We start from the raw sequence: 24,794 nt of genomic DNA on the forward strand, positions 1-24,794 counted from the left end.
AATTGTTCTTTTATCCATATGAAACATTTTAATCCCCCTGGCGGTCTAGGTAGTTTCTGCGAGAGAGGTGAAATATTGTATCGCCATTCTGCGTTTGATCTTGCTGTATTTCTCTCTGTGCAAACAGTCGTTACCGCACAACAAGTAAATGCAGTAGACAAGACACTAAAAAAAACTCGAGCACGAAGACAAGTTATAAATGTGTAGAGTAGATAGATCTTCCAGGCTAAGGCTTATTTATTTCCATCCGATGAATTCCGTTTAATCGTAAGCAATTTAAATAGAAGACGCATTGCAACAACATTTTCTGCTGCAATATAAGGTTGCCTAGGGAGCATTAAATGCGCATGCGTTGTTTATATTTGTCGTTCGGAATGTGTTAAGAGATAATTTTGTTGTATAACACAGGGAAATTATCATCATATGACAAAGAGCAAAGTTTCTGGACAAGTTTTGACCATAGAATTAGGAGAAATCTGACTTTTTTAACCCATTGAGGTGAGTATTAAGATTAAGACCATATTTTTCCATTCCACTGTCGTAACATGCAATCGCTGCTGAAACATGAATATTATCTTAAGTAATGTTAATAATATTTCTTATATTTGAAAGCTTTATTGGTACAGATGCACTTAAAGATCAAATATGTATTTTTCCTTCAATGTAATAGATTAGGACAGGCAAATCATAGAAAAAAAAATGTCATTTGCATTTAACATTCCCTATCCTTTTTGTTATGACTGGTAAATGATGATTGATTTGCACAACTAACTAATACTGAGGCTGAGAAATTTGTTACTCTTGAAATGTATTCACAACAGACCCCAAAACAATCAAAGAAATTACAAAAAATTAACGTCAAAATCTGACACTATAGACGAATGACACAAGCTTCGAATAGAAGCATCCGGGCGTCTTTGATGTGAACTGATTAAAATTACAAAATTTAAGTGATCTCATTGGAAGAAAAATTATCGTTTGATGAGTAACAAGGCAACGAATAAGAAATCGATCATCTATAAAAGTACAAAAATAGGAAGAGATGTTAGATAAACCATAGATACAGGCCTGTATAAAGCCAACTCCTGACAAGTATAGTCGACCTTCTGATCAGAATTGGAATCTATTATTCCAATTTCATTCTATTTCGAAATCATCTTAATTTAGACAACTCTCTGTTAGTTTTTAATGAATTAAAAAAGCTATTTTTTTTTTCAAAACATGTCCTGTGTTATGAATATGTAATGAAAAAGGTTATTATAGTTACTGTATAGGTGGATGCAGGTAGCACACGAAGCCGCGGTCTGAATACCCCAATAAACTTTCCTGCTACAGTACCTCTGCTAAAAATTATCCCGACCCCCTTCCGCTATGAGTCGCAATATTTTCATTGCATGTTCCATAGAATTGGAGTCTTATTCTATAAGAACTTTTCTCGCATATTTAGATTAGTTTTATGCGAGTCTGATGCGAACGATATACTCAGTGAATACATGATATATTTTAGCATATACCAAACTAAAGTTACCTAGTCATGTAGATGCACAGTACTAGTATATTAATTTAAAACTGTTTTATTACAAGTTATAAATTTTAACGGGTTCATATTTAAACCCTTCTATTTACGGGTACCTTTGTTTGAAAATGGGATTTGTATGTATAGAGTTAAAGAAAAATATTTTATTGTAGGTTTTTAATGCATAAGTTAACAACTTATAGTGTAAATGAAATCATCGTTAATGCATGACACAAAACATTGAACAATCAGTTCAAGCGTTAAATATTATTAAAATTTGGTGATTAATGTTGAACTTCGAAATAGATGTGATGTGACTAATCACAGGAACTGATCTCATACATACGATTAAATTTGTGAAAAACTAAAAGTGTGGAACTTGCACAGAATATTATGAGCGTTGATTAAACAAAAACAGTATATTCTACTTGAATTGAATTCAAGATTGATATGAAATTAGACATGAAACAAGAGAAGATATTTATTATTAAATAACATCCATTAATTAAAATTTAAAACTTTGGCAAGTTTTTTTTTCAATGACTACAAAAGTACAAATTGATTTGCAGTGGATAAAAATACAACAAAAATGAGTACGAGTTTAGTATTAGTTAGTACTAAGACTTTATCCTGATTTGTATCTTTGTCATGTCATGACAGAAGCCGACGATTCTCAGAATCAGCCTCTAAAAAAATAGAATAAGCGCTATAAAGAGGTGTTGTGAACTTAAGCATTAATTCATCAGTGATAATGTCAAAAAATATTTTTAAAATGTATTTTTGGAATGACCTGGTTAACAATGGTTTTATTTCAATACCTCTGATTGGTAATTTAAGAAAACATATTTTTAGCGTTGGTGCAAAACACATTATTTTTATCTTTTGATCTGTAAATACAATGGTATTTTGTTTAGGATGAAACGAAGGTTAAGTTGTGCAAAACAATGGTAACTCTTTAATTTACAGTTGTTTTGTTTTACAATATATTTGCATTTTTTGTATATAAGAAACATTTCAAAACAACCCCTCAATTTGAAATACCCTTCCCATTTAACTGATGACGCTTTATGGTGCATTTACAATGTGATGTGAACGAAGTACGGAAAACACCGTTATAGCACAATAAAGATACGGTAACGACCAATTTGTAATGTTTATTGCACATTTCTCCTATTACCGTTCTTTTAAATTCCATAAAACTTAAAGTAATAAATCGACCAAAAAAGCCCCCCCCCCATACATTGTGTCTGATAAATGCTATAAAGCTTTGCTATAAACCAATTCAACATTTTTTTTCTTTTCTATTTGTTTAAGGATGGAAGTAGAATAGCAATTGACTTTTATATACCCTGTATACAACTGGATCATTATGAGTACTATACTTCTCCAGTACTTCTGTTCATAATTGACCAACATTTAGTGGGAACTATTTTTTTTAGATCAGCGCATTGATATTGCTATTAACCACAAACAGATTGCCGAGAATGCAATTAACACAATACATCGGTTGTTTGTGCATCGTATTAATTAAAGCATGCATCTCAGTGGGAGAAATATGAGAGGAAAATTAACCAAGAAATTGTATGCCGATAAAAGTTCCAGTTTTAGCAACAGAGGAAGAGAATAAGTTAATAGACATCTGTCTCGAGGCAGCTATTTTGAGCTTTGTTTAATTAACACAAATGCAAATAAGATTGGATTATGAAGTGTCTGGCAACATGGCCCAAAACCATGTCCCTCTTTGTCAAAGTCCAACACAGGGAAAGCAATGAAGGGACACCACGTGTGGGGAAAGGCATAAATCTCTCACATATGTGGTGTGTCATAATAAATGCTTAAAACTCCAACACCGCTTTTCTAATTGGTTCTAGTTTAAAGGAATCTTCAATGCAAAAAAAGTCAAATTAGCTGATTATGTGTTCAGTGCTAAGTGATCACTTGTACCATGGATCGGGGTGAATCTTGCTGCCATCGTAAATTCTAACAAAACATAATGGTATCCTTAATGAGTGGGAAATTAATGCCAGGAATTAATTGCAATCGTATCAAGTGCCACAGAAAAAGCCCATTAACGGCAGTTACAGATGTTAACATTATTTTCAATCGTTTGACGCTTACGTAATATTGTATGACAGTGGCAGCGGTTTTTAAAAAAAATTGCCAATATGGTTATTTGTTTGCAGAGTATGGGACAAGTTCTTCAAATTCTCGGATTTTAAGTGTAATCGTGTGAGATATTTGAGATAAAAATACCTTTAGTTACACAAAATGCCTTCAATTCCCGTAATAAAATTAAAATATTTTTGGGTCAAACATAAAACAAGTTCAAAACACGTGCAAGATAATTAATTTTTTCCTCAAAAATATATCAGAAAATTATTCCAACTTCTTGATTAATAACATCCATAAAAAACGATCCTTTTTTTTACATGGCTAGAATTATTTGCAAAATAAAATGTCCAGAAAGGAACTGATTCTTAATAGAGATAGCACAGTTCTACCATGTACATGTGGTTTTTACATGTATGTTTACAATGTCTCGTCTAATACATGTTTTTTATATTCCATATTTGTATATTCCGGTATGGCTTTGATCCACCAAGAAATGGTTCCAATCTTTTATTAGATCCAGGACACATTCTAAATATCTTTAACAAATACTAAACCAGACCATTTACATCACGTCCGATAATCGGAGTTGATCTCTTTGTTTCACCCTTAACTACGAACGTATGCATATAGATGTCATCCAATGGCCCACTGAAGGTTAAAGCATAATTAAGCGACGTTTTATCACGAGCTAACACTATCGGATTATTTCTCTGTTATAGACTTTAATAAATCTATCTATATTGTAGTTATAATGGGTTCAACACTGATCATCCACTGAGAATTTTCCCATATCTGTTTTTTTTCATTTAGGGATGTATGGACACCCCAATTTTGTGTTTTCCTTTCAAAATGAGCAATAATTTATTTTTTTCCTTTCACGATTTTGATGTCTAACACCAAGCGCAAAAGGTTTCAGTTAGCTACTGATCTGCAAGTCATGAGCTCAGAACACGCTAGGGCGATAAAAAAAATTTATCGCTAAGAGATTTTCAAAATCCATTTTCGGTTAAATTATATACAATAAGAAAACGGAAGTTTTTTTTTTTGGGGGGGGGGGAGGGGTGGTAAATGTCAGTGTATGGTCAATCATAGAAAATTGGATTTAAACTTATAAAATTAGCTACAGGTACTATGGGAAAAAAGCATAGTAGATGTAATTATAATACCAAAATATTTTGTTTAAAAAAAAGATGTCACGAAATTACATGCTTTTGCAAAGCTGCATTGGTACTTCTCGTTTGTTGCCTCAATACTTTGATTTCATTTTCAATGTCCGGAAACGCTATGAATCTGCTAAGAAAGCGTGAAAAATTGTTTAATAATTTACTTAAGGGCTTCACAAAGTCACGATGAAAAAAAAAACTGTTCGTGTTAATAGATATTACAGTATCAAGTTGAAGATACCTTGATCTTCTCTGTAAAGCGGTACCTAATGAATTTATGCACTTTAGTAATCTATTTCTAGAATACACCATCTTTAATTTTCTTTAAAAAATATATCAGATCATATACATGTACTTTGCAAGTTTTTAAATACAAATGTACTTCCAATTATTATTTCAATCAAGTTTTGAGAAGAAAAAAAGAGTCATTAAATTCTATTTCCAGCAAAAACTTTAAGAAATAAAACCGACAACGTTGCACCAAATTATCCCCTCCTCAGTTTCAACGTTTTTGTAAACAGGGGTCTTTAATTACAGAAGCAAACGTTCCAAGGTGTCTACTGAAGCGTCAACTGTTTACCAGTGCCTTGTAAATAACTTCTTCAGATGCTTTGCTCTGGTTTAAATCTTTCGTAACTGACATTAACCGACGGAATGCAATTTCTCTCCCCTTTGTAGCTGGTGGATCTTTCACCAATTTTAAGAGTCTCAACTCTCTGAGGTTAAGAGCGCCAATTGAAGTTATGAATGACAAGGGGAGAGGTACAATTGTACTCCGTAGATTTTCTTGCCAATGAAAATGTTTTCTTAAATTCTTTTAAACACAGCATTGGCATATTCTAGAATATGTTGTTACCCTTATTGTTTTTAATTCTCTGGATTTTTTAGCTTTGCTCTCTGTAAATGAAAAGTTCAATTATCAATAAATAAAACAAAGTTACTTTTTGATAGACGGATTGCTTCCTCAAGTGTTAAGTCGTTGTTTAAATAGATCGGTGATTGATAGCTTTAGATAATCTCAAAGGACAATGTTTGTGATTAATCTCAAAAAAAAATATGAGATGTAACATCGCACATTTTTATATTTTCCAGCCATTGGATAAAATATATTTACTTAATCGATCTGTTAACTATTGCCTTATATTTGAAAAATTTTTGGGCTGGAATAAACTCGATAAAGTTAAAACTATCTAATTTAACTAATCATATTTTTGTCTCAATATTGACATTTGCCGTGTGATCTTGTTTGTACATACGTATATGTATGCTAAGCCCACTTTTGTTTCCCCGTCGTATCGAAACTCGGGGAAAGAAACCAAAATGACTTGGAAATTTTTACTTGCCGGGATACAATAGTGCATGTGCATTATGCAGTGTTTTTATTGCATGCTTATGAACACGTGCATGCCAGTTTGTGTCACCGGTTGATTAAAGCATATCATGAGATGAAGAGCAGATGAGAAGGGAGACATACCTTCAAGTATACTTAAGGTAATTAAGACACTATTAATCTAAATATGAAAGCAACTAAAAGTAACCGTCTCCTTTGCTTAATGTTCCTGGGAACCTATTTTTGACTCTCTGCTTTTAAACCACACCAAACCTTAATATCGATGATATTATTCTGGTGCTGTAATTCAACATGGTGCATAGATCGTATGCTTTGTGTAATATAACAGAGTATATGTATGTTATGTATGAATTAGGTGAAATTAATAACAACCCTCTAGGTGGAATGTTCTAGAAAATTAAAATACGTGTATATGTCCGGTTATCCATTTGGCAAGACTAAAGGGGAGTCCGTCACAATGTAATTCTGTTTTTAATTGAATGACCCCATGTGGACAATTGTTATCTCCGGAGCTTGACTCTAATCACGTCAACCCATAATGCAAATCTTTTCACAGTCCGGGGAAGGTCGGGTTCGTTCGAGACACAGATAGGCCATAACCAAGATCACAAAACCCTTAATTCACCGATAACCATTTATAATCTGAACATCAACATACCAACGTATTGTTGTTTTGCCAGCAAAACAGTTTTGCAAAGGTGAGCAAGGTTGGACATTTAACAAACGAATCTTTTAAAGCAGTCTAATTTCATTCACGGATTTTTCATTAAATTTTCATGAAACAGGGTAAGTAAAGAAAGTCAATTATACGGAAGATCTATAAAAACAAACGTAATTTGTTTGAAAGTTATGCAGATTTTGTTTTTCTTTGGTATAGAACGTATTGGCACCCTAAAGAGAAAAGAACCCCTTCGAATTCTCATTCAATTTAAAAGTTCCCAGAGATAGCTCTCCGGAGCAAAAGGTACATTTCTAATGATGGGTTTGATAGGGCATTAACTCATTTTTTCTGAAATTAAATCCGGGTCACCCAGTCTTGATATAGGGAATCTATTTGATAGACGGCAAGTTTTGAAATCGGATACATGAAGACGAGGCTTTGTCATTCGTTTTTTTTCCCTTAAAATTATTCAATCTGATACGTATCAAAGAAACCGAAATATTATGATAATGCCGCGACTAAAATATCCACTTCAAACGACTTCTGATGGATACCAAAGTAGTCTTGAACCTCTGAGCTATGAGACTGATAGATTATACAGAATGCAAAACAACAACCAAAAAACTCAAAAGGTTATAGCAAAACCACAAATACGCTTAAACGATAAAAAAAATAATAAAAATTGCAGACAAGTTGTAGAGTTAAGTCAATGTTTTAAACCACAGATAATATATTCCTTAGACATACAATATTGTCAGATAAAAAGAGAGCTTTGTACTTTGGGTGTTTATTTTTTCATTTCTTGACGCATTTAAGATCTACTTTGGAGTCTGGGCATAAATTACAAAGTTGGATTTCTTCACGAAACCTGCTGAAATTTTTACAACTTTACCTTTAATCAAACAGTGATACGTTGTTTGCCTTCTAATTATAATTGTACTTTCGCCCGCTCTGCATATGCATGAGCTAATGGCGAAAGATGTTTCTAATCTGTCGAAAAAATCTCGGCGTTCATGCTTCAAAGCATTTGTAAATTTATTTCAATAACAAATTCCTCACTTGAAAAGTTGAAGACAGTTAACGTTGGTTTTCATCAGCGTTGAGAAAGGTCCACCACCTATTAAAAGTTTTCATAAGATGTGTTTGGAGAAAATATTTTTTTCGGGATTTAGGATTAGATGAGTAAGTCAAGGACGTAACCATGAGAAAACAATGACTCAAAAGCACCGCAATCTAATTCAAGTGGCTTCCTTCTCTAAAGCTTTCTTGATTTTGTTTATTTATTTTTTTTTAGATGGGATCGGTTTTGTTGTGTTAATCTAACTGATTTGGAACGATACACAGGAAGAAGGTAAGCATTTTCACTTACTAACAATGCAAATATTGAATAACCATATACATATAACTTTTTTCTTCAGAAATATAGTAAAAATCTCACGCATAATTCTTCATCTATATAGGCATCTTCCCAAGTCAAGGGTTTCTGAGAAGCGGTGCGGATCAGAAACCCTTGACTTGGGAAGATGCCTATATAGGACGTAACAATAGGAGTACCATTTTGTAGAATCGGGGAATAATAAAAGTACGGAGTAACTTCATTTAATCGCCCTCGACAAGAATATTACCAGATGATTGGTTTGTTGATTTATTTAACATGAAAGTTTACAGCAAGTTCATCTCTGATAATTTTTGGATTTTAATGGCTAAAAGACAATTCAACCATTGTTTTAACTGCGGCGAAATCTCTATAAGAGTAGAGAGATTACAATTCGAAATTTGTCTATTTTGACATATAGGACATAAATATGATTTGGTGTGTCTATAAAAACCGTACAGGGTTTGTGGTTTTATATCTTAAGTTACCATGTATAATGTTAAACTTAATTAATCTGATCTTTATATAAATTCATTGAACGGTCGAAACTTTTATTGTAATAATACATGATGACATGAGTAATAAATTTCAGACAGGCATTACTGTTGTTTGCATAAATTTTAGAAAATAAGCCTTCAGAAAACTTCAGATACATCCATCTTTAGAATTGGTTCTTGTAAACGTTCTTTCGTTCAAATTAATTGTAATTATCTATTAGAACACCTTAATTTTTTTTTTGTATTTTGACATTCGGCCCTAGTTAATCTAGCAAGAGCGTTATGCTATCAGAGACGGTGCATAGCGCCTGAGAATTCGTGTTAACATTGACACGAGAGCCACGGTTTTAAATTTGTCACCTGTCAAACTCTTTTTAATGAGTATTTATATGTGAGGTGCATATTACGTTGTGTCTCCTAAAAAAATACAGATGTACTGCAATGTAAAGGTATGATCCGCATGAAGGAGGTAAATTAAGTAAGCCGTGTGCCATTAAATACCTAAATCGATGGAAAATGTCCACTGCACGAAGAGAACGGTAGTTGATAAAAGAGTTTTCGTAATAAAAAAAATAAGAAGATGTTTTAAAATTACACTTTAAAGTGCAGATTGATGGTACGGATTACTTTAAGTTTAGAAGAAAAATAAACAAAAAACCCTTAAAATATTTGCCCCCCAGGAGAATATAGCGCATGTCATTAGCACTCGAAATGTTTCTTTTTTCCCCCGATTTCTGTTATCAGAAAATGATGTTTCGGTCACGAATCTTCTATATACATTGAGGTTTAATGTAGTAGAGCTTTTACTGAAGAAATAATGTAATGATTAGGACATTTGAACGATTGATAACCTAGATTCTACTAAAAAAAAACCAGAAAAATAAAAAATTTAAAAAATTTAAAAGGCATATTAAAAAGATAAATATTGTTAAAGAAAATATTGAAAGATGGAACCAAGGACCGCGGTTATTGTCCTTTTGAACATTAAAATATTTTGACATCTCAGGAAATAAAAAAAAAAAAGTTTGAATTAGCTATAGATTAGAATCTGGCTATTTTTCGTTTTAAGGTAATATAAATGATTTGTATAATTTTTATTTTAGTTGCCAAGGAAAACTTTCAGCCTAATCTATAGATAATTTTCAAGAAAAAGTAAGAGATTATCTATAAATTAAGAACTTCCTTCCAAAGGGAACTAATTGGAAAATAATGAAAAATGGGTTACTAGTATATCGAGACATTATATACAGGAAAAAACTTTTATGAAAAAAAAATGTAGAGGCTAGAATTTGTAAATGTGAAACCGCCTGATAGTTTAATAAAAGCAACATGTGATCCATGTATTTACAGAAAGGTCAATATTTCTGACCATGGGGGTGCGGTCTTTTGGAGACATGTTTATAGCGGTAAATGTAGTATTAGGTTAATGACTTGAGATAGAGTTGGACTGGCAAGGTGAGCGACGTGGCCCATGGGCTTTGTGTTCAATTTCTTATATATATATATATATATATATATATATATATATATATATATATATATATATATATATATATATATATATATATAAAACACGTTGTATTATGCAAGTTTAATCTATCTATTTTCTATCATATCAAAGCGAGTGTTTTTGAGATATCGATCTTTATCATTTGCGGAGTATTCTCTACAGATAATATAAATAAACACCAATCAGACAATTTAAAAATATTAGTTGATATTTCTTTAATCTTGAACTTGAACATCTATGATTATATATAGCATCTTTAATGACAACAAACTAATAAAACGCAACATGAATGCATTCTGCCGCTGGTGATAAAACGAGTTCCAACATTCACAGCTCTTTAATGTGGGTTTTGAGAAGTTTTCCGCGACACCAAGGTAAAGATATTCCTTAGGGGTCACAATTTACCTGTCATTCTTCGATCAAAACATGTGAGTACGTTTTAATGAAAAAAATAACTTCGTTAACTTATTTTATTTGAAGACAGAGAGATGCCCTACAATACCTACTGTATATCGAAGCAAAGAGTTAGGGAGAACAAGTTTTTTCTGACAAAAATCAAAGAGTTTGCAGCGCAAGAGATTTTTTAATTTGTGTAAGTCGTGATTCAAATCCAACCTTTTAAGTTGTCAAGGATTAAAAACATTGGAACCGAACGCCTGTTTTATGAATCTATAACATCGGTCTGCGACGGCAGGAACATCTAGGGCTTCCTTTGGAATCGCACTAGTTTTTCTTTGTTGTCATATCCAATAACCGTCGTAATATTTCAAATGAAAAGAATTAACGGAAATTGACACAAGTTTGTATGTCTCCTGTATAATCGGTAATCTTCGTCTCTGTTATGCCAATTCAAGTAAAAAGATGTGCTTGTTCTACTTAAAAGTACCTTTGAAATAAGAAAAAATAAGTCAATGCAGGGCAGATTCGAATCGACCGTTGCTTGCATGTCTTGTTGTAAAACCTAACCCTGCAATCGTGAAGCACCAGTAATTACTTTGTATGTCTGTCTGGTCGAAAAGTTCGCGTTTTTTCTGCAATTTCTTTCAAGATCAAGTAAATGATTGAGTGAAGAAGACTTGTTCAATCATGAATCTGCTTGAGACAGCTTCTTGTGTTTTCTGTATATATATATAACCCATACTTCTTATACTTTTCAAAGGATATAATATTGAAGAATCTTGGTTTTCTCTATGTACATGTATATAGTTAAACAAACTCATGAGGCTTGCACCGCGGTTTTCTAAAAAGTTCTATGAATTGTTGATGTTCTTCGATGTTATTATTCACTCTTGTCCTGGGACTTTACGACATCGATTTCTTTAGGTAAGACATTTAATAGATGTTTCAAGTATTAAAAAAGGAAAGTACAGTTTCATCGGCGAGTTTTACGAGCTATAAAGCTGCCAATCCATATAAAATCTAAATCCGAGTTCAAATCAATATAATTTGAAAAAAATAAGTCAAATAAGACGATTCGACCCAAGTTCTTAACCAGTAGATTCACTGTCACAAATAAAACAAAACTGTTTATGATGCATGAATCTTTATAGTCTAAAACAATAAATTTAATTTTCTTAATGTATTATTTTTTTTTTTTGGAAATATTGATATTTTTCACAATTGATCACATTAGATTCAGCACTCTATAAAGTAAGAAAATTCTTTATTGAGGATAATGTTTAAATATACTCATATCATGTACTGCAATATCTCCGTGATATTGCTAACAACATCTGATAGGACACAGTAGAACCATTTAAATAAGGCCTTGGACCTTCAGTAGAACGTAACTGTCTAATTCTTGCGTCAAAACAAGTTAAAAATGACGCTGGTTTCAAGCGAAATATACACCGATTGCGTAGTCTTAGCTCAAAACCCTGATAAATCTTGTTGATTTCAAAGAGCCATGGCTGAGTGGCCAACAGTTAAACAGATAGGCTTACGTCACATTGCTGTTGGACACAACAACCCAAAGTCCAAACTCTTGTTAAAATGGTTCTTACTCTCGCTTTATTTCTCGTTACGACGACAAAAATAAAAATTTTAGATTGAAGCATAAAATATGTGTAATAGAGTAGTTTATTCCAACGCCACTTACAAATGGAAGTCATTGGCAACGGAAACAAAGAAAGTAACATCTAATTAATATAAGTTTTGAGTTTAGTAGTATTTCTAATACTGACAGTACCACAAAAGTACCATATTTCGAAATATTTTCTTCAACGGATTAAAGTAGCAAGTGTCATTCAAACAAAATCAGGGACCACTTGCTTGCTAAACTATGATTTAAGCGGAGGACATATTATTGACTTTCCAACTATTTTGTTGAAAAAGAAAAAAATTCATACTACTTATTTGAATGCAAAACATTCTTTGTTTATCGTTTCAAATTTCAAAATAAAGTACTGAGTATAACAGATTCAACCAACTTACTTAGGGTTAATTAATTTTTGTTTAATGAATTCACTTGACTGTTTTAAATCATTTTCTTTATCTCTTTCCCTTTCCCTTTGCTTCTCTGGTTATTTCTTTCATCGTATTATTACATTTGAAGTAATTGAGTCATTACGTTTCAAGTAAATATGTAAGTACTTTGTATTACAGTAAACACTTCTCATATGTCAATGTATGGGGGAATTTGCAGAATAAGGATTCTTTTGAGCTAAACTAATTATAACTCAGGGGAAATTGGACCGTCATTAGCAATGGCGATTTATTTCAGGAAGTGGCCAATTTTTTGTTGTTGATCGATGCTAGGAGTTGAGTTGTTAATCGTCGTCATTTTGTAATAAAGTATCAAAGTATTTAACCTTTTATTTTCTAAACATTCATCAAACACCTGTGACAAACTAAATATTTGTATGCAGAGCCTTCGCGCAAAGCAGGAAGCAAGGGGTATAAATTGTCCCGCTTAAAAAAGCCAACAAGTTGACATTTGTCTGGTAAATGGAAAAGGCAGACACAACATGGTCCAAAATTCTGGTATATTTACATTCGTCGCATGCCATCGTCGCCATTAACATCTGCTCAAACGTTGGTACAATCGTTACATAATATCTATATCGTCATCTCTCAGAATACTTTTCCCCCAACGTCAGACGTTGCCGATACATGAATATTTATTTCATATTTACCTTTAGGTATAACAGGGAACAAGCAATGGTTAAATAGAATGGATATCTTTTAAAACTAATGAGCACTTAAAATAATTTTTTATCTTTTATCTTAAAAGTTGCTCGTCCTTGCATCACTCATAAAAATATAACTATGATGGGTTCTAAGAACATTAAAAAACACATTTTAATATATTAACTAAAGCATTCTTTTTTTCTTAAAATCCAGATTATTTTTAGAGACATAGATTTCAGATAACGATTTGATAATGCACCGACTTTGATCGTGTGTCATATGTCACAGAATTCTGGTGATAAATATATATCCTAAAGTGTATAATACCTCCATAAAACATCTAAAAGTGCCTGAAATAGGCATTATAAATTACTGTACTTAAAAATCGTAACCTACATAATCTCCGTATATCTGTCATTTATTTTTTTTTTTGCGTTTTCTGCAACAATTGCTTGACACGTCACTAATACATGTAAATAGAGGTCTTGTTAGCGCTGTAACAGCAGGAAAGAGAAGCGATGCTATCGCTGCCATTTGAGGAGTTATTTTATGCCTAATTTGTCCCTTACACATACAATGAATACTAGAGAGCGACGCTGTTGTATCTGCGCTTGTTCGAGCCCACTTTTCGATATTGAATTCTGGCTCTTTGAGTCTGAAAGTAACGGACCGCAATCGCGTTTTACGGAAGAGCGAATCCCAAGGTCGAATCAACAGGAATCGGATCTGTGGATGCCCTCTTCCTTGTTTAACCATTTTTTCGATGGCTTGTCACATCTCCCGTTTAAATATGAACAACATCAAAAATGTTGTATAACGTTGATGCACAGACTTGCTCTATTGTTTTATCCTTCCTTTTTCTATCTTTTCTTTTTTATGTCTTCATCTATAAGCTAAAATGTACCACCCATCCATCAAGCAGAGTACTATTTTTATCCAACACCCTTAACATCAAAGAGCTCAGCATCACTGGATGCATGGCTTATACGTTAAGTAATAGGAGTAATGTGTTGTTCTCTGCGCAATATGGAGACTGCGTTACTGGAATTGTTTAGTCTGCAGAAAAGATAACGTAGAAAATGTCACAAGTGTTCAAAGACATGTTTGAGATTAGAAGCGCGTGAAACCGAAAGTCATTCGTGATTCATCAATCAGGTTTATATCTCGAGGAAATGCGTTAAAAATACATGTATACATTAATATCACCGTTTCTTGAATTAATGGATGTTGTTTTTTTTTCTTCAGATTTCTATCTCTATATTTCAAGCTACTATTTAATTAATCTTCTTCTTAAAGTTCGTTTTTGGGCATCCATTTCCAGCTCAGAACCGTCAAATTAAGATTGAAAGTGCAGGAGGATTTATTAGGAGTAATAAAACTACAGTATCGGCCCGTAAATCACAATCCAGATGTAAAATGACAGCAGAAAACAGTCATTTTGTACCTTAAAAAACGTGTTTTACAACTTAATTTTGAATTACAAATTCTATTAACCGTTTCTGTCTGTAACGTTCGGAGACGGTACAACATAACTGCAATCTGTAATCACTGTTATCATAATTGAAAAAAAAATTCTAATTTATTTTCTTATATTTACAGTCTAGCTCTCAAACTTGCTTTTGCTTAAAAAAAAAATCAATACTCCCTTCTTCGAAAAAAAAAATTGTTAACAATATCAACCGCATAATACATCAATCCAAATCCCTGACACTTATGTAAAAATAAGCAGACTAAAATTAGAAATCTTAACATAAACGTTAAGACTGAATATAAATAACTGCAATTACCTGGGGAAAGTATCATGCAATTTGAAAGGTTGAGTATCCTCCAATGGATCTTTGAAAGCTGAAATTTGATTGGTAGATAGAATGGTGGAAAAATAGCGAACGAAAATTAACGGCATATGATTAAACTATTAATATGAATGATAAGCACTTGAATCTTTATTTCATTTTAATTGGTTATCACTAGCTATTGATTCACACTTGTGTTCTGTTGGAATGCTTTCATTTGTTCAATCAACATGGGCCTATTGGATTCATTGAAGGTACGTGCAGAATGATATGTCAATAACAAGTTAAAGATCAAGTGTATTTTAGCATCAGTAATCTAATATAAAAAATATCTCTGCTAATTATTAAGAAAATTTTTGAAGCAACTCATCGTAATTTAATTTTGGTAATCTTGAAATGTTTTGCAATTGTAAATCGAGCAAACCTTTGGAGTTAAAACTCCCTGAGCAAAAAAAAAATATTGTTCCTATTTAGAAACATGCTCATTTTGCAAACGTCAGATTTAATTTCATGCTATTTTAAAACCCCACATCTGCAAGACACCAATTTAACTATTTTCATATCTGCATGCAATTATGCAGCTAAGATCTTCAAACAACAAAGGATAAACCATCTTAGAATTAAATTAATGTCAATTCCTATTTTTGGTTTAAATTTTAGAAGGTGACAAACGTGTCCGTTTTCAACGTCAATATCCTTTCGTCAACTCAAAAACAATTCTATCGGACTAAAATGGAAAATTCAAATCTTCTTCTGTGTGGTACAAAACTATTAAGACAGCATAAAGTTGCGACAAGCATGGCAGTTTATTATAGTTCGAAGACATTTACATTGCTGAAGCGCGGAGATCCTTGAAAATTGATTAATCCTGTTTCAGAGTGTAAATATTTCATATTTTTTACTTCTGTTATATGGTTGCATTAATTTAATGGCCATGTTATTGCATTGACCAGGTTATTCAAAAAGTACTCACTTCCCGATCAGACATAAAACATGCTTTAGTGAAGTGATCTGCATAGGACAGCCAATAAATTGGTTTTAAAGGCGAAAAAATCAAATCTTGTAAAAAAAAAAAAAAAAGATAATTTATTTGTTGTGGAAAAAATTAAGTTTAGTAGAATGAGTAGAATGTATTGTTAAAATAAAATATCAGATATTTTTTTTTAAAAGAGATAAAATTGTATAGGTCTTGGTCCTGTGTTCAAAATTTCCAATCAATTAATAGGGAACTGCCTACTCAAGTTGAAATTATCTGCACCTTAGTTTATCTGATTTCTTCTCTTTATCATTTTGTTTCTTTTGTAATGCAGTTCCTGAATTCGATTAAATCATTCTACATTTATTCATTATTTAAATCTGTAGAAAGCATTGAATTAAAGTATATAAAAAACCCAAAAGGACTCTCGACCTTACCTTCGTTCCAAATATGATTTCAAAATTTCTGTACGATGCCACCTGCAAACAAAAATTCAGTCGACTCTCAGATGTGTCAGATCTTAAAAAAACAATCATTTTATTTTCTAGCTTGAATTTATTAGCATAATTAATAATCATATGATACAAACTGTGAAAGAAAGAGCGATTGGCTGTTTCTTGAGCCAGTCCACCAAGGATTCAGAAATATTGACCTTTGAAAATACTAATGACCTCAAAATTACCTTACGTGTGCCAATACAATCACATTATATAAATAGTGCCTGTTTGGGAGGGTAACAGTTGAAATTGACACCCCGAGAAAACCATTGTCAACCGACGCGAAGCGGAGGTTGACAATGGTTTTCGAGGGGTGTCAATTTCAACTGTTATCCTCCCAAACAGGCACTATTTATTTTGTTATACTGAATGTCTTTTTTAAAATTTTTAAGAAAATTTTACTGCTTTTATATAGGAATAACGTGAATTCTACAGCGAACCGTACGCGCATAATTTTCGCGCATGTAACATTTTTTAATGTTACCCGTTGCCAAGTGCGTTGCTAACGCTGAGGGTAATAGTAAATATTATTAACTGCGTCTTAACCAATCAGATTTCAGTATTTAACATGAAAGTATAACAATATGTAATGTTATATCATGTAAATATATCACCAAAAGCTGTATCATACGCGTACAAATGTAGCTTTTGATGCTCTAAAGTTACATCAAAACTACTTTTTAGAGTAAAAGTAGTTCTGAGGTTTTTAGTCAAAGTTAATACAGATTATCTATTCTTTCTATGATAGTTGTGGTTTTTCTTCAGGTATAGCTAGCGGTTAGGTAAATCTCGTCGAAGATTGTTAAAAGTAAGACAGTAATCTTAATTAAAACTCAGATTGTCAATTTTATGAGTTTTTGACAAGACATTAGCCACAAACGAGTGTGTCTTCAATTTGTTGAATTGAAACTGTCATTTTCCTAGGCGAGATAAAAGAACATTAACGTCTTCGGTGTTAAATAATAACGTTTTTCAGACCTGATTAAAACCATTCACATAAAGTTTCTTAAAATAGCTGAGAAGTACGAAAACACTAGGAATTCTCGCTTAGTTTCTTAGGGCGATGAACTGCTGGTGTCTAATGCAACATCCCTAACCAACAGCACATTGTGTGCGGAGAGATATCCAAACCCTGTAATTTACCGTCGCGAAGATTTCCGCCCAGCTCGAAGTAAACTACATGTTTTCCCTTCTATTCAAATAATATCTAAAATAGTTGCAGGTGATAAAACGGCCATTTTGAAAGACTTGTCGCAATTATGGTCATCGTTGTTTAAAACAAGGAAATCTTTAAATAATTTTAACAACATATTTCCGCAAGTCAGACGACTTGTTTTCCTGTAATTGGTCATATCCGATATATCCCACAACTGACTGACCATCTCATGATCACTGCCTATTATGAACATGTACTTCCTGCGTTCAAAACAATGGAGATACTTGGCAATTAACAATTAGCAAGAACATTGTGTTCTAATTAGGACAAAAGGAAGCGCCGAGTGTGTACGTCGGTCCTTGTCTACAGACTTGAGTACGATAAATTATTTACTCTGAAACATATTTGTGGCCAAACTGTAATGACATCCATTTGTTTTTAATGATATTATGAGGTCATTAGTTATTTCATGACGGCGCGTGAGTTATGTTAAATAACTATGATCTGATGTAAACAGCAATGAACTAGTGTGCCCTCATGTTGAGAAGAAAACAGAACAGAATATTAACATGCCAATTTTATGTGGAAAAAAAATGTTGCGATGTAAACGTTAAGAGATATCGATGGAAATCTTCGATAGAAATTTTGCAAATTTCGAGTCAAAATCTATCTGACGGGCCGCCTACACGATCTATTAAAAGGGTTTATTGTTTGTTTGAAATTTGTTATTCTGAAGGTCTCTCATTAGCAGTTGGAGATGTTTACGATATATAGACTAAGTTGTCTACTCTAATTGAAACACGAAGCAGGTGCGCGCACCAATCAACGTCTGAAATCTCGTAAATTTTCCCGCTATATTTTGCCCCATTTATCTGAATAGTTTAAAGTGTATGGAAATCACTTTAATACCCATGATGCGCATTAATATTTATTGACATGATAAAGGCCGCTGGAAGAAATGGACCTCCGTGCCATTAGATGGTGCTATAACAGACAGTTACATGCCAAAACAGCTAAACACTGTACCCTATGATACCTAAGAATTGATGAAAATGTATCCCATATATTGAAGACACTAAAATCCAGAGTTCCGGATTTCTTGAACAGTTCATGGCCCAACCAAATGGACTCGCAGATACTAGGTCACACCAACCACCCTTTCATAGTTGAAGGCAATAAATTGTCCAGATTTATTTAAAGCTGGACGATCGATGTGTCTTGTTCTAATCAGCATCTGGATCCGGAGATTTGTTACAATACTTCGTGAAAGTAATAGTCTAGCTGAAGCGATACTGCGAACAATAAGTCTTAAACATTCAAGCGGAATATTAGCTTTTGCATTGTTCTTTCTGGACAATTAATTGATTCGTTTAACAGATTGTTCTTCCCATAATGTTCTGTCTGAATGAGTCTCCCAAAAAGAAATATCGACATTTATCAGTGAATAACAAAGGGATGAAATTATTGCAGTTTTCGTTGTAACGGTTTTCGTAATGAATCTGCATGTGAATAAATAAATGGCAATTTAAGTTCCGTATGTGTGAACTGCATTTTCACATCTATGCATTTTTTGTTAATTTTTTTAAAATATATTCCAATAAATATGTCAAATTTGTTAAAATAATAAACATTGGGAAAAATAGGAAATGTATCGTGTCTAAGAGGGGTCATTTCCTAGAGGAAGGCGTAACATGGGATAATTAGCCATCCGCTTTCACCCTCCCTGACCGCGTAATGGCTATGATTAAGCCCATCACGTGGTAGTTATTTGGGCACATTAGAGAGGGGGTCACATTTCCTAAGATCACTGGACCACCAGATGCGTTTCGTGCACGTTATCTCTTAAGAAAAAAGCACACAATGTCAACTATTATAGTGATAAAAAAATATAGACGTAATTCATGGACGGGACAGAGAAAGTATATCCAGGCATATTATTAACTGTGAATCCAATCTCATAGGCATACGGAGGTCCCGGCATGATTTTCATTGACGCGCGTACATTTAAGTTGGTTATAAGCAAGCGTTGTGACGAGGTTGGGAGTTTGTGATCAATTCTCCCGTGTTTACGTCGGAGGTCGGATCACTGGATAATTTTTTCCTGTTAACATAAAAATCAGATTATAAGCGGATGTTAAGTTGACACTTGTCAGAAAAGATGGATTAAAGTATTATCCGAACGACATTATGTAAGTACAGACAATGATTTTTGATAGACGTATTTTTAGGATGAAGATTAACGTTTCCTTGATATGAAAAGAAAAAGTATAGTCTGTAGATAAGCGCATTGAATAGAAAACAAAAAACACCAACGAAACGTCTTATCTTGGCATCAGGAGCGATCCGGACAGCCGTCAGATGGTCAGCCAAACACACAGATAGCGTATGACGCCGGGCGGCTGTCTAACCCTTCCCGTTATATATGTGCTATGTGTAAGTGGTAATGCATTGTGATTCTCCCAGTATCTGTGCGTCTTGTACAGCGGTGATCTACTGTAAGTAGTTCCTACACAGAATTGGTTTCGCTGCACCTGGGTAACAAAAATTAGCGATAACGAGAAAAAAGCCTTTGCAACAGAAACGACGACAATTTTGTTCACAGCACGAAACACGTCTTCCATAGATTCGTAGATGAGTGACGGACACACTAGGTAGTCATATCTTAGTGGCCTTGTTGGCTCGGAATGGTTATTCGGTGTAAATGCGCGCTTGTGGTAAACCATTTAAATCTTAAGTTATCATTTCTGTAGAAAACCAAAAGTGAATGTCAGTGGAGCCCGAGATCATTCAAATTTTAAGACAATTTGGATGTTAAACCAGACATGAACGCTCGTTGGTTCAATGTTTGATTGTGTACAAACCAGATGAATTTGATAAACTGTTTGTTGATAAAATCAGGACTTTTTCTTACCTGTGTGCTTTTATTCATCGATACAAAGTAAGTTTTTTTGTATTTACGAGTGACAGAGAACGTTTCTTTTGAGTTGTTAATACCTTGAGAACTGATATGAAATTTTCCCCAGCAAAATCAGCTTCACGAATTTTTGATTCGTATTAATTCGTATTAATTAGAATGCATTGATTGTCCAGATTTATTTGGCGGTGTAGATTCTGCTTGTAACGGGCGACAAGAGCCTAATTAAAGCCTCGGGCTGTGGAATAAAGCGATAGATTGCTCTATATAGGAAACCTACGATCTATACACCTCAATTCCATAACAACACAATAACAACAGACAAATCATACAATTTATTTGTTTCCAATTGTGATGTTGTCTAAAAGAAATACAGAAATGTTTTGGTGTTTTTGTTGTACTTCCCAGATTTCTCTAGAATTTAAAGTTTGTTCTTTGGTATAAATATAAGATTTTTTTCTTTAAAAAGTACGGTAACATTATAATTTTGCATGTATACTGCATACATTAGTTGAATTATCAATTCTTTAACGGAACTTAATTTCATGTTAACATTTATAAAACTTCATGACTTTCTGAATTAGAATTTGTTTTTTAAATTTTCCCAATGACACAGAGTGTTAAATTTCATCAACTTAATACTAATACATTTAAGTCATACCAAAGACGATTCATAAGCAATGGAGAAATAATATAATTTGTAATTTTATAGCTTAATTTCATTGAAATTTTATAAATGATTGAAATACAATGAATGGATTTACTATATATGTGTGCTTTAAATGGTTGATGATGATTTTAAATTTTTGAATTATATTTTTATATTATTGATTTACAATCCAATATCGTGATCTGTTAGATAGATATCAACATCGAAGGTTTTTTTCCCATGTGACCTCTCTTTTGAGCACCTCTTTGTGAATTGTACTCGCATTCTTGGAGCTTGTAAGATCCTAGCAGCGCTGACCCGCGGATTGTAGCGCCTCAATCACTGTCTTGTGGTACATTTCCCATCGCTGCGCTTATGCAACCCCGTGCGGGCTTTAATCAATTCATCCCCTGATGTCTTAATCAATATCGTTCAAAGTCCCCTGATAGATCGCCAAATCGTTTTTCTTAGCATATCTTTTGATTAAATTTTTTTTACGCAATTAATAATTATTAATTTCTTTGACTGTTTAATCCAACTTCTAAAAATTCGACAATGAGCCTAAACGAAGAGATTGCTGCGGCGAATTATGCGAGAAAAGGGAGAAATTCTACAAAAGTATTCTCCATTAATTAGCAAATATTTACAAGTCATTCCCGTAAGGTACAACAGTTAAGCTCATTAGTTTAACCATTTTGACGACTTTCATGATTAATGGAACATGAACATCGGTGCCGCGTCTTGACTCAATCTTTCCCTGGGATTAATGGTTTGTTAGTCTGCTCGTCCATCTTCTGGAATATCAATGAATGCATTCTGAATGAACAGGGATCATGGCGTTGTCACGTGACACTGATGATTATGTTTTATTGTATTTTTTTTTATTGGGGGGGGGGGGCGGTTACTGCACCGACTTTGCAGAACATGGCTGTATTTTTCAACTCAACTGTAATTTGTGTTGTTGTCATTTTTTCCTCTGCTTGTCCCCATTCTCTGGGTTAAAACCATGACTAAACGCTTTATAAATGGTAGAGTAACTTTGGCCTATGATTACAATAATGAATAATTCATGGCGACCATTTTCAATTAGTTTGAACTTTTACAATGCTCTTGTCCATTTAAAGTAGATATGATTTTGTAATAATAATTAATAAAGTAAGGCTGAAAACGAAATTTTATCATGCACCAAGAACAATCTGCAAACAGCAAACGATGAGAAAAAAGAAAGATAAGAAAAACAGTGAAAAATAAATAAACGTCTAACATTCCAAGTCGGTTTTAGACTGAAAACGAGGATTGTTTAGAGGATAAAACATTCCGAGGAGGGAGTAGGAATTGTTCAACTTCAATTAAAGTCTAAACAAAATGCTTTTAAAACGCTAAGCCATGCCTAACTAATCGAAGTTCTGATTCCTTTGTAAACATAGCGTGTGGTCTTAGCAAGTGAAAAATCTGTGCGTTGCGCAAGAAATTGCACGTTTTAATAAATGAAAGGAGAAGTAATAATGCTTCTTATTGCTCTTCTTTTGTAAGTTTTGCAATGACAACTCGCATATTATTGCTCTTTTTGGTATATTTTAGTATTCAGTTTTATATTTATTACAACTCGGATACATCGCAACTCTATCGTGCACATTTCCTTTAAATTATTTAAGATCCAGTAGAAATGTAATTTTTGGTGCAATTTCATTATAAGTTACTTGAAAACCAGGCACCAATGCATCATGAAATTTTGAGCAATAATCTACAAAAAAATCAAAAAAATATTTTCCTCCTACGATATGATATACTAGTTTTGTTCTATGAAACGTCTCATGTCATTTTTTTTCTCCTTGCAGACGACAATGTCACTGAATGCGTCCTTTGATAGTAACCTGACCACACCTCTGTACAACGAATCGTCCACCGCAGCCATCCATTATGACATATACTCTACTTTCTGTCCAGAGGCCGTGGCTGTCGATAAATACGTCACTCCTTACACTTACGTCATTGGATTTCCCGGGAACATATTTTCTCTTATCATATGGCTCCAGCGGCGCATGCGCAACTCATCCGGATATTACCTTGCTGCTTTGGCTCTTGTGGACCTTGTGTTTTTGTCACTGCAAGTTGTATATGAACTCAATGAAAAGTGGGAAGTGAAATGCTTGGATTTACCTTTCATTTGTGAATTTTACCCCATAATATTCTTGACATCTCAATATTTGTCCCCGATTCTAGTACTGTCGTTTACTGTTGAACGATACATCAGTATCTGTCACCCGTTCAAAAGAGAGGCATGGTGTACTACGAGAAATGCTAAGATTGTTATTGTCTGTACAACCGTGGGTTGTTTATGCATAAACAGCATTCAGGGGTTTTTCTGGTCCTACGACTCGCAAAATAAGAAGTGTTTTCTTCGAGGATCAGTGGTTGAATATGGGACTGCGTCGTTTTGGACAATATGGACTTGGTGTGTGGAAGCATTTGTGTTTCTGTTAGTGCCATTGTCAATTCTATATTTCAATATCCATGTGATTGTGGAAGCTAGAAAACTTTCAAAGTTTGAACAGAGTACGCTTCATTCCCGAACGCATCGAAACTCCGCAACAACAGTGATGCTTTTAGCAGTTTCATTTTACCAAATATTTACCACACTTCCGGTGACGGTCATTGTGACCCTGTATTATACTTTCCCTCCAGGTATCGAGAAAGATTTACCGGAAATTACGGACGCTTGGAGAGCACATTTCCAGTATTACTGGGCAAAAACTGTTATTGAAGAAATAGGTATGACTCATTATGCTGGAAATTTTTACATATATATGCTGACTGGAAAAATTTTCAGACAGGAGTTTAAAAAACTTATGAGGCCGTTGATTGGCGGACTGAAGGTTAAACTTACAAACACTTCAATGACCGAATATTCAACTGTCCGAACCGGAAGTGTCAAGAATAGAAAGGAAGTCACAGTACGCATGTGCAATGGAAAGTCCAATGGTCACCCAATAGACTCTACCGAAAGTGAGCCTGTTCTTAACTCTTCCGAAACTCAGTTGTGATGTTTGAAGTGAGTGCATGCAAGTGTGAAAATAATTGGACCAAGAAGATTATGTTTGTTGTTTAATGTTATTCTATCTATTTATGAAATTTGTAAATAATATTTATTCTATTAACATTTGTTACTTTATAAGCAGTGACTGGATTACTACTTGTAAACTAAAAACGTGATATACAATTCTTACATAGGCGAATATCTCTTCAGAGTAATATTGAATGCATCTGAATACTATAATAAAATAAACAAGTTAAAAATCTTTCTTCTGTGATTTTACCTTAGTTGAACGCTGACAGATACATTAATATATAACCAATATATTATTAAAATTATAAAGGGAATGTCTTGACCAGAAACATTTTTTAATCATTTTGCCTTTTTTTGACACTGGTCTAAGTTCGAATTATTGAATTACATTTACCAAATGTTAGAACCCCTAAACGCCCTACCTCCCC

The 24,794-nt window shown here is 33.4% G+C and overlaps 1 protein-coding gene across 10 annotated transcripts; it reads left to right on the forward strand.

Annotated features, from left to right (window-relative positions):
• The first annotated feature begins 358 nt into the window (after nucleotides 1-358).
• Nucleotides 359-24,579, forward strand: LOC105341331 (probable G-protein coupled receptor 139). Of its 10 annotated transcripts, none has more exons than XM_011447794.4 (3): nucleotides 359-498; nucleotides 8,098-8,154; nucleotides 23,138-24,578. In XM_011447794.4, the coding sequence occupies exon 3, from the start codon at nucleotides 23,144-23,146 to the stop codon at nucleotides 24,341-24,343; it is 1,200 nt and encodes a 399-aa protein (XP_011446096.1). In that variant the 5' UTR covers nucleotides 359-498; nucleotides 8,098-8,154; nucleotides 23,138-23,143; the 3' UTR covers nucleotides 24,344-24,578. The 10 variants fall into 10 exon arrangements, with proteins under 10 accessions (XP_011446096.1, XP_011446097.1, XP_065944403.1 ...); XM_011447795.4 differs by lacking the exon at nucleotides 359-498 and adding an exon at nucleotides 6,132-6,282; XM_066088331.1 differs by lacking the exon at nucleotides 359-498 and adding an exon at nucleotides 6,780-6,840.
• The last annotated feature ends 215 nt before the right edge of the window (nucleotides 24,580-24,794 follow it).

This window comes from Magallana gigas, chromosome 6, assembly GCF_963853765.1.
Source record: "Magallana gigas chromosome 6, xbMagGiga1.1, whole genome shotgun sequence".
Classification (NCBI taxonomy): Eukaryota; Metazoa; Mollusca; class Bivalvia; order Ostreida; family Ostreidae; genus Magallana; species Magallana gigas.

What these genes read in the sequence shown, in the direction of transcription:
- LOC105341331 (XM_011447792.4), top strand. Translation starts at nt 20,122, where the DNA reads ATGACGCCGGGCGGCTGTCTAACCCTTCCCGTTATATATGTGCTATGT. An exon ending in CCGTTATATATGTGCTATGT is followed by an intron (nt 20,170 to 23,137) that starts GTAAGTGGTAAT and finishes TTCTCCTTGCAG; the next exon opens with ACGACAATGTCACTGAATGC.